The sequence below is a fragment of the Salvelinus fontinalis genome, chromosome 4, assembly GCF_029448725.1.
Source record: "Salvelinus fontinalis isolate EN_2023a chromosome 4, ASM2944872v1, whole genome shotgun sequence".
Classification (NCBI taxonomy): Eukaryota; Metazoa; Chordata; class Actinopteri; order Salmoniformes; family Salmonidae; genus Salvelinus; species Salvelinus fontinalis.
In genome coordinates, this window is record NC_074668.1 from 37664804 (window position 1) to 37679991 (window position 15188).

At 44.1% G+C, this 15188-nt stretch overlaps 1 protein-coding gene across 1 annotated transcript; it reads left to right on the forward strand.

The window, feature by feature from the left end:
- Positions 1–124: 124 nt before the first annotated feature.
- polk (polymerase (DNA directed) kappa) lies at positions 125–13917 on the forward strand. The gene is made up of 16 exons (XM_055920025.1): positions 125–1922; positions 2119–2269; positions 2482–2601; positions 2752–2904; positions 3352–3483; positions 3627–3783; positions 4338–4538; positions 4839–4963; positions 5096–5262; positions 5385–5417; positions 5534–5630; positions 6462–6633; positions 6841–8085; positions 12664–12712; positions 12895–12975; positions 13078–13917. The coding sequence occupies exons 2-16, from the start codon at positions 2138–2140 to the stop codon at positions 13079–13081; spliced, it is 2868 nt and encodes a 955-aa protein (XP_055776000.1). The 5' UTR covers positions 125–1922; positions 2119–2137; the 3' UTR covers positions 13082–13917.
- Positions 13918–15188: the final 1271 nt, after the last annotated feature.

Sequence of the window (15188 nt, forward strand, 5' to 3'; positions counted from 1 at the left end):
GTCATTGTATGCTGTAGCGTTAAAATTTCCCTTCACTGGAACTGAGGGGTCTATATATATAGGGACAGATTTGTCCGTCAGACTGCCAGATGGTGAAGGGTGATTTATCACTCCAGAGAACACGTTTCCACTGCTCCAGAGTCCAATGGCGGCGAGCTTTGCACCACTCCAACCCACTCTTGGCATTGTGCATGGTGATTTTAGGCTTTTGTGCGGCTGCTCGGTCACGGAAACCCATTTCATGAAGCTCCCTACGAACAGTTCTTGTGCTGACGTTGCTTCCAGAGAGAGTTTGGAACTCGGTAGTGAGTACTGCAACCGAGAACAGACAATTTTTACATGCTACGCGCTTCAGCACTCTGCGGTTCTGTTCTGTGAGCTTGTGGCCTACCACTTTGCGGCTGAGCCGTTGTTGCTCCTAGACGTTTCCACTTCACAATTACATTTTACATTTACATTTTAGTCATTTAGTCACTTATCACTTATTTTAGTCACTTATCCAGAGCGACTTACAGTAGAGTGCATACATTTTATTACATTTTACATACTGAGACAAGGATATCCCTACCGGCCAAACCCTCCCTAACCCGGACGACGCTATGCCAATTGTGCTTCGCCCCACGGACCTCCCGGTTGCGGCCGGCTGCGACAGAGCCTGGGCGCGAACCCAGAGACTCTTGTGGCGCAGCTAGCACTGCGATGCAGTGCCCTAGACCACTGCGCCACCCGCCACAACAGCACATACAGTTGACCGGGCAGCGCCAGCAGGGCATACATTTTACGAACTGACTTGTTGGAAAGGTGGCATCCAGTGGAGGCTGCTGAGGGGATGACGGCTCATAATAATGGCTGGAATGGAATCAAACACATGGAAACCAAATGTTTGTCTATGGAGATTGTATGGCTGTGTGCTCGATTTTATACACCTGTTAGCAACGGGTGTGGCTGAAATAGCTGAATCTACTAATTTGAAGGGGTGTCCACATACTTTTGTATATATAGTGTATGATAAACAGAGTAACAGTAGCGTATATGATGATTGTATGTGAGTAGTCAGTAGAAATGTATGTGCGAGCAAATTATGGTGTTAGTGTGTTGGAGTATCCATGTGCGTAGTTTGTAGGGCCCTGTGAGTGTGCATAGAGACTATGCAAACAAGAATAAAATAGAAAAAATGTAGGGCTTCTGTGAGTGCATGGGCAGCGCCATTGTGGCCATCTCCATTTTGAAGTAGTCCATTTTCTTCTTACTACTTCTATGAGTTGGTTAACAAACAAAATTGTGCTTACTGCCACCTGGAATGTATTGTTTGAAAAAGTATCACTGTTGGTGATTTACTGCTACTTGCAGTTCTGGAATGTTTGCTCACAAGTATAATTCATTGGCTGATCCCTCCTGCTGACCTGGATGGAATTATGTGATCATTCCTTAACCCATAGGAAGTCTCACTCGGTTGACTTACTTCAAAATGGGGAAAGTCCTCAATGACGTTGCTCATGCATAAATTATATTTTGGGCACTAGAGTCCTCTATACATCTCTATGGGGACGACACAAACCTTGGACTCCGCCTGTGGTTGTTAGGTCAGAGGTGGTAGAGAAAGGAAGATAATTCCTCCATTATCTCTGGTTAGGACATCGCCGCTATGCAGAAACTGTTCAAAATACCTGAAACCGATTGTGATATTTGATTGTTTTAATAAATTAATGTATTAATATCACGTTATTCATAAATCAACAACATTTCGACACCTGTTAAAAGTTTGTCGCTGAATTTGTTTCTTGAAGGTTTTGTTTATATGCGCGTTGCGTGGTCTACATCCGTAAACAAGGAAACTGCACCTCCCCCTAGTTGACGTAGAGTGCGGAAGCAAATTCAGAACTCAAGCCTGAAGAGGCATAGGCAAAGAATATACTTTTACCGTAAACAAACTAAATAATTATTCTTGCCATGGATAGTTAGAAACTAGTATTACTAACTGTTTAGATTATTTTACATTGTGGAACCAACTTTTATGGATGAATACATATTTTGCTAGCTAGCTTGTTAGCTAGCAAGCTAGTTAACTTACCATAATACTTCTTAGCAAATTTTGTTTGGTTTATGTATTCAATGCAGGGTCTCACTTGAAGGAAGTATGGCGACAGGGGGGACCTTCTCTTCCAGTGGGGAGGGCTTCCTCTCAAGAATGGCCCTCAATGACAACAAGGCTGGAATGGAGGGCCTTAACAGGGACAAGATAAACAAGATCATCATGGATTCCTCCAAGGTACAGTACAGGTTGAGAACTTCTGTCTGTTTATCCAAACACCCAAATGAACACCCTAGACTTTGAGTCAATACCCTAGCTAGTTACCTTACTCTAATGGCACAGGAACTGACAAACCCACGTCTGTTGAGGTCCAGTGGGTTCTCTTCTCACAGTGTTCCATGGCCTGTTACTGGAGGTCACCCACCTCTCTGTTTCCCTCTCTTCTGCAGGGCTCCAGGTTCTATGAGAACGAGCTGAAGAAGGAACAGCAGGTGAACCAGCGCATTGAGAGGATGATGTTGCAGAAAGCACACATCACTGAGCAACAGCTGACCAAAGCGCAAGCACAGGTACAGGGCTATACACACACACACCTACACAAATAAGTATTATGTGACCTCTAACACACAGATACAGTAGGTTTACAGTATAACTTCTACAGTATATATTTCTGTGTTATAATTTGTTTGAAGCTGTCACCTCTGAACGTCTTGTTGTAGGTGGAGAAGATTACCTCTGACCTGGAGAGGGGTCGTGACCTGAGCCGTGTGATCGTGCATGTGGATATGGATGCCTTCTTTGCTGCGGTGGAGACGAGAGACTGTCCTGACCTGATGGACAAACCCATGGCCGTGGGTTCCATGAGCATGTTGGTGAGATTCCATACGCCATGAACAGGACTGTTCATTTGCTAGAAACGTATATATTGACCAACAGCCTCAGAAGCCAAGGCTTCTCGTGAAAGAGACAGGATTTAGAAGGCTGGCCACACAAGACTATGACCAACAAGACCCGCTAGAGACAAATCATGTAGATGAGTGTAGTGGTTGTTTTGTTTGATTGTCATTCATTCGTCATACCAATTGTCTCCAGTTATCATGTGATGTCAAAATAACAAAGCCAAGTCTGTTAAATGTCTCATCATTGCTACCCAGAGGGAGGATCATATCCGGGGATCTTTCTCCTTCACATATTAACTGGTTTATAGTCTTCTAACTGGATCTGAAAGATGTCCTTTTATTGCACTACAACACATATCCCATATTGAACCCCAGGTTATTTATCTCTACAAACGTATGTGTTTTGTCCACTCTCCTCAGTCGACATCCAACTACCATGCCAGGAAGTTTGGGGTTCGTGCCGCCATGCCTGGCTTCATCGCAAAGAAGCTCTGCCCAAACCTGGTTATTGTTCCAACCAACTTTGACAAATACAGAGCAGTGAGCGCTGAAGTAAGGATCTGAGACACACACACACACACACACACACACACACACACACACACACACACACACACACACACACACACACACTGTATATATAAATCCTCCCCAAAGAGACATATGAGTCCCTAATCATCCTAAATCTCTGCTAGGTCCGGGAGGTCTTTGCAGACTATGACCCTCACTTCCTGCCCATGAGTCTCGACGAAGCATACCTGGACATCAGTGACCACCTTGAGCAGAGGAGAGGCTGGCCAGAGGCCCTCCGTACCCACCGTCTCCACATCAACAACACTGGGACAGCTAGAGGTAGCTAGATCCATGTCAGTGCTAGGTCAGATGTCTAAACACAGTGGATTACTATGTCATAACTGAGAGTTATGGTTGTTTGTTACACTGTTGGATAGCTTTTTTTAAACCAATATTGCAGTTGTGGTTTACGGACTGTGATAAAGTTTTCATTTGTAAGACAACTTTGAGAGTAGACTGTAAGTAGTTTAGATGTAGTATAAGGCAGCTACATTTTATATGGAAGATGTAACAAAAGGAGAGAGGGTTACTAAGATCTTAATAGCAAAAGCCTCATGTCATTCTTCCTCTATTTCCTGCCTGACAGAGAAAGTGAATTAGAAGGGATTAGAACTATGTCTGTGTATTCTGTCTCTTTCTCTTATCTAGTTCACTTTTGCCACCTGTCAAGCGTAAAGAGGGACAAGGGGAGCAGACGATAAGAGACATGGATACTCTTCTGTGAATCATCTCTCATTATCTCACACCTTCTCTCCTTGTCTATCTCTCTCTCTCTCTCTTTCTCTCTCTCTCTCTCTCTCTCTCTCTCTCTCTCTCTCTCTCTCTCTCTCTAGTCGATGACCATGGTGATCTACAAGAGACAGTAGAGGTAGAAGGTTTGTCTCCTGTCCTGTTTGAGAACAGCCCCAGCTCCTCCCCCTGTCTGCAGGATGCTGCTGGGGGAGAGGTGGAAGTGTTTGGGACCTGTGCCGAGGAGGCGGTAAGAGAGATGCGCTTCCGCATCGAGCAGAAGACCTCACTAACTGCCAGCGCAGGTGAGAGAGACGCTGTGTGTTCATGTTCCTTGGAGGATACATTGGATGAGTCCCAAATGGCACCCTATTTTCTATTCACTATTTTTGACCAGGGCCCATAGAGAATAGGGTGCCTTTTTGGACATACCTCAGAGTTACATTGTTAGTTGTGTTAAAATACCTCAGGGAATATTTGATATGTTACAATCCCAGGCTAGCTTTATCATCATATTCTGTGTATAGTTACATCAAGCATGTATGTATGTGTGTGTGTATATAGACATATAGATATAATTTCCCCCCCCATTTTTTTCCTTCTAGGCATTGCCCCAAACATGATGTTGGCCAAGGTGTGTAGTGATAAGAACAAACCCAACGGCCAGTACAGACTCCCCTCTAACCGACAGGCTGTCATAGACTTCATACAAGACCTGCCAGTCCGGAAGGTAGGCTGTAGTACGCCTACCCTTAAACCTAGACAGCCTATTTTAAGGTATGCATTCTCTAGGTGATTGTTTATGGAACATGTTGCTGGCTGATGACTTACAAATACAGATGATGGTCTTTTGGTGTGCCAGGTCCCAGGCATTGGGAAGGTGACAGAGAAGATGCTGGGAGCTCTAGGTATCACCAGCTGTTCCCATCTTGGCCAGGAGATGACGCTGCTGACCCTGCTGTTCTCTGAGACGTCTTGGCATCACTTCCTCCACATCTCCATGGGCCTGGGCTCCACACTTATCGAGAGGTGCTGGCGGGCAACCAGAGGGGGGTGGGCAGGGAGGAGAGGGGTAACTATACAGAAAATTCATCTGTAAAATGAGTTCAAGTCATCTGACTGAGTCTGTCTGTTTTTGTATTTACTTACAGGGACGGAGAGAGAAAAAGCATGAGTACAGAGAGGTGGTTGTTTTTCTTTTCTGGCAACATATATGTGAAATACATAGATAAATAATGGTACTCGAATGCTCCCCATATCCAATCCAACATGTTTCTCTATCTCCCTCATTCTCTGTTAGGACTTTTGGAGAGATGAGTGCATTAGAGGAGCAGTTCTCTCTGTGCAGGGAGCTGTGCCAAGACCTGGCTCAGGACCTGCAGAAGGAGGCGCTCAAGGTACGCTACAGCACAGCTCAGTTGATTACAGTACACTATTAGTAATAGTATAGGTCATTACTGGAATATATTGCAGTTGTATAGCACATTTATATTCTTAAACAGTATATTCTTAAACTCAAATTCACCTTCTGATAGCCTATTGGATTCATAGTAAAAAAAATAATTGTAGTATATGTTTGAAATCGAACTCCAGTATTTTAATTTTTGTGGCTATTTTGTGAAATGCAGAGCCGTTCGACAGTACATAACACATGGAACTGTTTGTTATGGCCGGTGTGTTAGTATTCAGCACCATTGTGAACAGCCATTGCCTGACTGCCTGCCTCTTGCTCTGTGCATTGAGATTGCCTCAGATGACTCTTTCCTCTGGGGAAGAGAGAGCAGAAAAGGGTTCTTGAACAGAAAGAATATTTCCATAGAGAGGGTATTTTGGGGTCTTAAAACATTTCAGCGCTAGTGTTGGCTCCCAGACTCAATCTGTCTCTAACCAGCATCTCACAATTACCAGAGCGTCTGTTCCCATCCCAATCGATAGAGAGAACTGGCTTGGCACGGCCATCACCCGCTGACTGAGCCCTAATATGCTTTTGATACCTGGAGGAAATGGAGAGCCATTATGGAGACCACCAGGGACCAGTGTGAGCCTCAGCCTGCCTGGGGAATAGGCTGCTTCGGAATGACCATCACTCTCCCAGAAAAATGCCTTTGACCCTTCTTCACTTAGTGTCATCTATCAGTCAATGTCTGTTCTGTCCTTTTGACTCCTTCCCCAGGTCCAACCAGATTTAATCTGTGCTTCACCCTTTAATTTGCTCTGTGTTCTTCCAGGGCAAGACGGTGACGTTGAAGCTGAAAAATGTCAACTTTGAGGTGAAAACCAGAGCGTGGACGTTGCCGTGTGCTGTTGCTACGACGGAAGAGCTCTTTGCTGTCGCTAAGGACTTGCTGAAGACTGAGATCGACAACGTCAGCCCCCAGCCACTGAGACTGAGGCTTATGGGTAATCTTACTTTACCTTCTCCCGTCGGTTTAAATGAGGTGTCCCATTGGCAAGAAAATACATTAATATCACCTTTCATATATGTTGTATATAACAATAATATATGAAGTACATTCTACTGATTCTGTTAATAATTCATATATTTGAACTTGAAGCTTGAATAAAACAATTGACTGCAGTTTTAAATCAACGCTTACGTGTCTGCAGGCGTTCGGGTTTCCAGTTTTGCCAGCGCTGACGACAAGAAACCCCTGCAGAAAAGCATTGTGGGATTTCTCCATAAAAAACAGACTGACTCTAGTAGCACCTCCCAGATCTCCTTCCAGAAGCCTGTGAAAGAGCATCCACCTAAGCCTCCAGGCCAGACCCAGCCCTCTGCCTGCCCTTCCCTGGTACAGCAGAGACAGGGGCAGGAGGGTCACGCCTGGGTACCTAGCCGGGGAGGGGTGGAGGTAGGCAGGACTGGGGAGAAGCAGCAGTCCTTCTTGCAGAGAGCTCACGCCCAGAGGCTGCGGCTGCAAGCTGAGAGAGAGGACCCACCAGAGAAGGGAGATTGGAATGGCTTCGAGACCAGATGGGGCTCAGCCTCATCGACCACCAACCCCAAAGGGACACAGACACACACTCCGAAGAATACAAATATATCAGCAGAGACACACATCTCTAGGAGTGCATTGACAGCTTCGGACAAAATGACACATGAACTTACAGCTCATGCATCTACTTCATCATGCTGTTCAACAGAGCCAAGGACAGACAGTCTGACCTGCCCTGTATGCTTCAGGGAGGTGAACACCACAGAGCTGACAGTCTTCAACAGACACATTGACCAGTGTCTCAGTGGGGTTACTATGGGGCAAAACAACCACACAGACACAGAACTAGAGAGAGGCCCCAGTGTCTGTGAGGAGGAGGTGGAGAAAGAGATAACTGGAGGGAAGAGGGAGGAGGGGGCGATGGAGAAAGGTAGGGAGCTGCTCAGTAGGTGCATGTTCGACTCAGTGGGCCTTCAATTAGACTCAAGTGCAGGTGATCATACAGAGTCCACTACAGGTTTACTTCTATATGAGACTAGTACAGCTAATATTTCACTAAGCACTGTGGGCCTGAACCCTGTCTGCCTTAACACTTGTCCAAATGGAGATGTATCTATACATGGAGGTACAGACCCTAACACCCTGAAGGTTTCATCTCAAAGTGACCCTCATGTTCGGGTTTGTCTGTTGTCCCCCGGTGGCCCTCGGCCAATGACTACGCCCAAGCCTGAGTCACGTGACCACAGAGGCCCCGCCCTCACCTGTCCAGTGTGTCAGGAGACCCAGGACACCAATGACCTCACCCTTTTTAACCGACACGTTGACCTCTGTCTGAACCAGGAAGTCCTGCATGAGCTTGGAGGACTGACATCTGTGGACCGCACCACCCACACTGCACCACCTGCTGCCCACAAAGGTCCGTGTTTCAGAGATTTTTTATTTACTGAATGATCATGCATTACTGCCATTGTCATTCAAATAGACCAGGGACTTCTCCACTCTGTTTTTCTATGTGCTGCCACTACCAGTCTCATCCCCAGTGCTTGCATGGGTCCTGTTTCTGCCTCTTCCTACTCAATATGTAATCCAGGAGATTGTAAATTGAGGTTATATATTGAGTAAAACTCAGTATTTTTCTAGATCAAAAAGAGGTGTGTCGGGGGCATAGAGAAAAAAAATTGTTTTACAGGAAATGTTTTCTGCAATTCTACGCATTTTGCCATGCCTAATTGTGAAATTTAGCAACATGGTAAAGGCCCAAGGGCCACACCCTCTCATGCAATACCATGCCAATTGGCCACATGGTGGGCCTAGAACAAGCGATTGAAAATGCTAGCTTTGAAAGGTCAGCCCCCCGCACCCTGTGATCTTATGCTCAAACATTACTTTTTTAAATCAATGGGTACCCAAACCGGGGGCCCTGGGCATGTGCCCTGCGTGCTCGGTTGGTAATCCAGCCATGCAAAAAATACTCATAAATTAGAATTTTTGATTCTTCCTGAATGTCTAGCTTTTATTTAGGATATTTATTTTTTTATTCATAATTATTGGCACCCTTGATAAAGATGAGCAAAAAAGACTGTATAAAATAAATAATACAAATACTGAGCTATATTTTATGCAGGAAATTTGGGAAAAGCTGGTTTTCAGTACTCCACCACCCTCCCCTTGTGAGGATAACGACCCTGAGCCTTTTTCTCAAATGTTTAATGAGATTGTAGAACACGTTGGGACGGATATTTTATTCTTCGTCTTCTCTTATGGACTACCCTCTTCAATTCAAACCACAGATTTACAATGGGGTTCAAGTCCAGAGACTGAAATGGCCATTGCAAAATGTAGATTTTTGTGGATTTTGATTAGTGCTTGGGGTTGTTGTCTTGCTGGAAGATCCACTTGAAGCCAAGTGTCAGCTTCCTGGCAGAGGCAACCAGGTTTTGACATAAAATACCTATATTTTCATGTTATCTGACCGTAGAAACGGTTCCAATCCAAGTGCCAATGCCGTTTATCAAAGTCAAGGCGGTGCTATGGTCAGATGACATGAAGATGGAGCTCTTTGGCCACACACACTAGTGGTGGGTTTGGTGTCGAAAAACAGAAGCATACTGTATGGAGACAAAGTACTTCATACCTACGGTAAAGTATGGTGGTGGATCTTTGATGTTATGGGGCTATTTTGCTTCCACTGGTCCTGGGGCCCTTGGTAAGGTCAACCGCATCATAAAGTTGACCAAGTACTAGGACATTTTAGCCAAAAACCATGTTGCCTCTGCCAGGAGGATGACATTTTCTGCAAGTGGATCTTCCAGCAAGACAATAACTCCAAGCACACGTCAAAATCCATAAGTTAATTGACCACAAAATCAACATTTTGCAATGACCTTCTCCATCTCTGGAATTGAACCCCATTGAAAACCTGTGGTTAAATTGAAAAGGGCCGTCCATAAGCGCAGACTAAGGATATCAAGGAGTTGGAAAGATTCTGTATGGAGGAATGGTCTAAGATTCCTCCCAATATGTTCTCCAATCTCATAAAACATTTTAGAAAAAGGCTTAGTGTCGTTATCCTCGAAAGGGGAGGGTGCTGGAGTACTGAAAACAGGAGAGGGGGCTGGAGTACTGAAAACAGGGGAGCGGGCTGGAGTACTGAAAACAGGAGAGGAGGCTGGAGTACTGAAAACAGGAGAGGGGGCTGGAGTACTGAAAACAGGGGAGGGGGCTGGAGTACTGAAAACAGGGGAGGGTGCTGGAGTACTGAAAACAGGGGAGGGTGCTGGAGTACTGAAAACAGGGGAGGGTGCTGGAGTACTGAAAACAGGGGAGGGTGCTGGAGTACTGAAAACAGGGGAGGGTGCTGGAGTACATGAAAACAGGGGAGGGTGCTGGAGTACTGAAAACAGGAGAGGGGGCTGGAGTACTGAAAACAGGGGAGGGGGCTGGAGTACTGAAAACAGGGGAGGGGGCTGGAGTACTGAAAACAGGAGAGGGGGCTGGAGTACTGAAAACAGGGGAGGGGGCTGGAGTACTGAAAACAGGGGAGGGTGCTGGAGTACTGAAAACAGGAGAGGGGGCTGGAGTACTGAAAACAGGGGAGCGGGCTGGAGTACTGAAAACAGGGGAGGGTGCTGGAGTACTGAAAACAGGAGAGGGTGCTGGAGTACTGAAAACAGGGGAGGGGGCTGGAGTACTGAAAACAGGGGAGGGTGCTGGAGTACTGAAAACAGGAGAGGGGGCTGGAGTACTGAAAACAGGGGAGCGGGCTGGAGTACTGAAAACAGGAGAGGAGGCTGGAGTACTGAAAACAGGAGAGGGGGCTGGAGTACTAAAAACAGGAGAGGGGGCTGGAGTACTGAAAACAGGGGAGCGGGCTGGAGTACTAAAAACAGGGGAGGGTGCTGGAGTACTGAAAACAGGGGAGGGTGCTGGAGTACTGAAAACAGGGGAGCGGGCTGGAGTACTAAAAACAGGAGAGCGGGCTGGAGTACTGAAAACAGGGGAGGGGCTGGAGTACTGAAAACAGGGGAGGGGCTGGTGTACTGAAAACAGGGTTGCAGTCTTTTTTGCTCATCTTTATCAAGGGTGCCAATAATTATGGACCTGACTGTAGGTCAGTTATTTTTTCTACATACTTTCTGTCTGGTTTTATTCATTTAGGTTAACACTGAAATCTATTTTCCATCCTGAAAATGAATTACACTGTCCTGAAGTCTTATGGTTAAAACTAGAAGGATTTGTTTGGTCAGTGTGAGGCCAGTGCTGGAGTTGTATTGATTCCCTTTGAGAGAAAGAAGACATCTCATTTCACCCTGTGGGGGCTCCCCTTCCCTGCTCTCTGCCACTGGTAAATCCCTTCTTCACCCATTTAATCCTGGCAATGGAAAGACTGTCTCTCCCAGTTTATCCTTATCCTCTCTAGGGTACGTGAGATGCTAAGGTCCCAACTGACCAACATCCAGTGAAAGTGCAGGGCGCCAAATTTAAACAACAGAAATCTCATAATTAAAATTACTCAAACATACAAGTCAAAATTATACACAATTTTAAAGATAAACTTCTTGTTAATCCAACCACAGTGTCCGATTTCAAAAAGTATTTACGGTGAAAGCATACCATGCAATTATGTTAGGTCAGCGCCTAGTCACACAAAAACATACAGCCATTTTCCAGCCAAAGAGAGGAGTCACAAAAAGCAGAAATATAGATAAAATTAATCACTATCCTTTGATGATCTTCATCAGATGTCATAGGACTTCATGTTACAGAATACATGTATGTTTTGTTCGATAAAGTTCATATTTATATCCAAAAATCTCAGTTTACATTGGTGTGTTATGTTCAGTAATGCTTTGCCTCCAAAACATCCGGTGATTCTGCAGAGAGCCACATCAATTTACAGGAATACTCATCATAAACGTTGGTGAAAGATACAAGTTTTAAGCATTGGATTAAAGATAAACTTCTCCTTAATGCAACCGCTGTGTCAGATTTCAAAAAAGCTTTACGGCAAAAGCACACCATGCTATAATCTGAGTACAGAGCTGAGCCACCAAAACAAGCCATACAGATACCCGCCATGTTGTGGAGTCAACAAAAGTCAGAAATAGCATTATAAATATTCACTTACCTTTGATGATCTTCATCGGAATGCACTCCCAGGAATCCCAGTTCCACAATAAATGTTTGTTTTGTTCGATAAAGTCCATATTTATGTCCAAATACCTCCTTTTTGTTTGCAGGTTTAGTTTACTATTACAAATGCACTAGACGCAGGCACTAAGTTCAGACGAAAAGTAAAAAATAGTTCCATTACAGTTCGTAGAAACATGTCAAACGATGTAAATAATCAATCTTTAGGATGTTTTTATCATAAATCTTCAATAATATTCCAACCGGACAATTCCTTTGTCTTTAGAAATGAAAGGGAACAGAGCTCGTGCTCACAGCTGCGCGTGTAACTAAACTAATGGCTTTCAGCCAGACCCCTGGTTCAAACAGCTCTTATTTGCTCCCCCTTCACAGTAGAAGCCTGAAACAACATTCTAAAGACTGTTGACATCTAGTGGAAGCTTTAGAAAGTGCAATCTGACCCCATTTACACTGTATATTTGATAGGCGTTCACTTGAAAAACTACAAACCTCAGATTTCCCACTTCCTGATTGGATTTTTCTCAGGTTTTTGCCTGCCATATGAGTTCTGTTATACTCACAGACATCATTCAAACAGTTTTAGAAACGAGTGTCTTCTATCCAAATCTACTAACAATATGCATATCCTAGCTTCTGGGCCTGAGTAGCAGGCAGTTTACTCTGGGCACGCTTTTCATCCAGACGTGAAAATACTGCCCCCTACCCCAAAGAAGTTAACTATCCTGCCTGGGAGATTAGTCTTTATAGCTCTGAAATTAACACAAATGACTTGCCGGACATAGACAGTCGTCATTCTGGTTTTAGCGGAAGAATCTGATGGAGTTTTTCGTGTTTCCCTCCACAGAGAGAGAGCAGCCCCTGCAGAGAGCGCCGCAGAAAGGCAAGAGCAAAAGGTATGACTACACCTCCTTACACACATAAAAGAGAGAGATTAGTTTGAAAGTCAGCACATTCACAAAGGAGTTAATTCAACATGTTGTGTGGTAGATCAAAATAAGATGGTTGCAGATACTGGTGCAGACAGTGAGAATCCCGCAGTAAAATGTGCTGTGTTTTTATTCTGCTACACTTCCAGGAGAGGCTTGTCTCCCCCACCCCCCTCTAAGAAGGCCAAAGCCCTGGGCCCAGCTTGGAACACCATTGACAAGTTCTTCAGGTGATGCAGCTTTGGTGACAACACACACTACTCCCAGACGATCCTGTGTATGAGGTATTATGCTCAGACAGTGATAATGACTGACTGTTACCTTGATCTCAGGTGAATGGAGTGCTGGTGACCTTACTAGCAACCATCCCTACCTACCTAGTACTTCTTGGATTGCTGGGAATTTGGATTGCTTACTCAAGCATTGAAGATGCACTACTTTCAAAATAAATACATTTTTCTCTTGTGCAGTTTTTTTCAAGTCATAATGGTCATTAGTTAGCAAGCAGAACTTTTGCAGGGGTGTTAGTGAAGGTAGTTGATGCAAACTAACCACGTGCAAAATGCACACATTAAAAATAACCTCTGATCTACATCTTGCCAGCTACTATTTTGTATTTATTCAAGCGGATAAGGTAGTGACATAGTTCCTCTATGCCAAACTGACATTCTATTATGTACAGAGGTGTTAAGCCGACCATTGAAACCACAGGCGGCTGGTGGCACCTTAATTGGGGTGGATGAGCTCATAGTAATCGCTGGAAGAGAATCAATGGAATGGTGGTCAAACACATGGTTTTCATGTATTTGATACTATTCCATTTACGCCATTCCAGCCATTATTATGAGCTGTCCTCCTGTGAAACGTTGTAGGAGGCAACCCTGGTGTCTATAGTGACTACTACCTTCTGCTGAAGGAGTGAACTCTGTGTTTTTGCATCTTGTGTTGCACCGTTTTAAATGTAATGAATAATAAGCATCAATAGAGTTGATCCTCAGTCTTTTAAACACGTGTATGTGGAGAAGAGGGTTGTGAATAGAATACCAGTATGAGATGGTGTATTTTTGCATAAGATAACTTAAATATAGGCTATATTATTGTATTCAAATTTCATATGCTATTTTTCTTATGGAAAATAAAACTTGCCACCACTGTAAATGTGGCTCAATTAATTATTCTCCTTGTGTCATTGTGTTGAGCATTTAATGTGTACAGTACAAATGAAGCTATTACAATAGAATCGTCTATCGATGAAGATTGACAGCCATCGTCAATGGTGACAACATCGTGATGTGACAGACGATGGTTTAGCCTATTTGAACTGACTGACGCCACGCAGAATGCCTAGAACGGAGTCGGTCAGGGCAGCAGACAAGGGACATTCCCAGTAATCTATCTTCCTATTTGCTATAGCCTATTTCAGCGGAAAATGTCCAGTCAGAAAATATCCTCGCTCTCGCTCTGTCAGATACATGGGCCTCATAGTCTACACCTATTCATTAACTATATTGTGTCTAGCTGTTTTAAAAAACGTAGGCTATATTCCCTTGTCTCTCCATTCGATATGACTGAGTTTGGGATATAGTATGCTTTCATCATTTTATGCATGCATTCTCTCCCGATCAAACAATGAATTAATCTGAGTTCCATCTCAAAAAGTTTTTTGAATGGCCTACAAATGTAGGGTAGCCATGGGACTAATAATGAGAGCGAACCAACAATATCAATGGCCTATAGAAAAATCTAATTACAAGTTTAATCAAGTTCAAGCTTATTAATTAAGGAACATTATCCATCTGGTCAGAAAAATCCATCCATGCGAAGTTAAAACCAAATGGCCTATAATATATCCTACTAGGCCTACCATAACTTTAAAACAAATTAAAGTTATGAATAGTAGCCTATTTCCCAAATATTCTAATAGCCTGAGAAGGTACTGTTGTCTTAAAGTTGCCACTTTAAAAAATAACAAGAATGAAAGTCTATAGCCATAGGCCTAGGCCAGGCTATTCAGCTTTATGAGATAGAACAAACAATAGCCTATTATGACAGGAGGATGAGGCAAAGCAATTATTATCCAGTTCTGAACAGAGTAGACTGCTTCTATCCAGCTCATGATTTATAACCTAACTCACTATGGTAAGAAAGCCCGTTCCTCATCAGTTGACTGTCACTTTGCTCCATCATGTGCGCGAGACACACACACACACACACCTGTTTCGTTCCATACTGAAACTCTAGCACCTTCAAACTCAACTCTGGACCTCGAAGCCAGTTCCACTGCATTTCTTTTCATTGTCCCCCTCTAATCAGGGACTGATTTAGACCTGGGACACCAGGTGTGCAATTCATTATCATGTAGAAAACCAGCAGGCTCCGGACCTCGTATTGTAAGAGTTCCCAAACTCGGGCAGGACCGAGTTTGGGAAACCCTGTTTGGGAA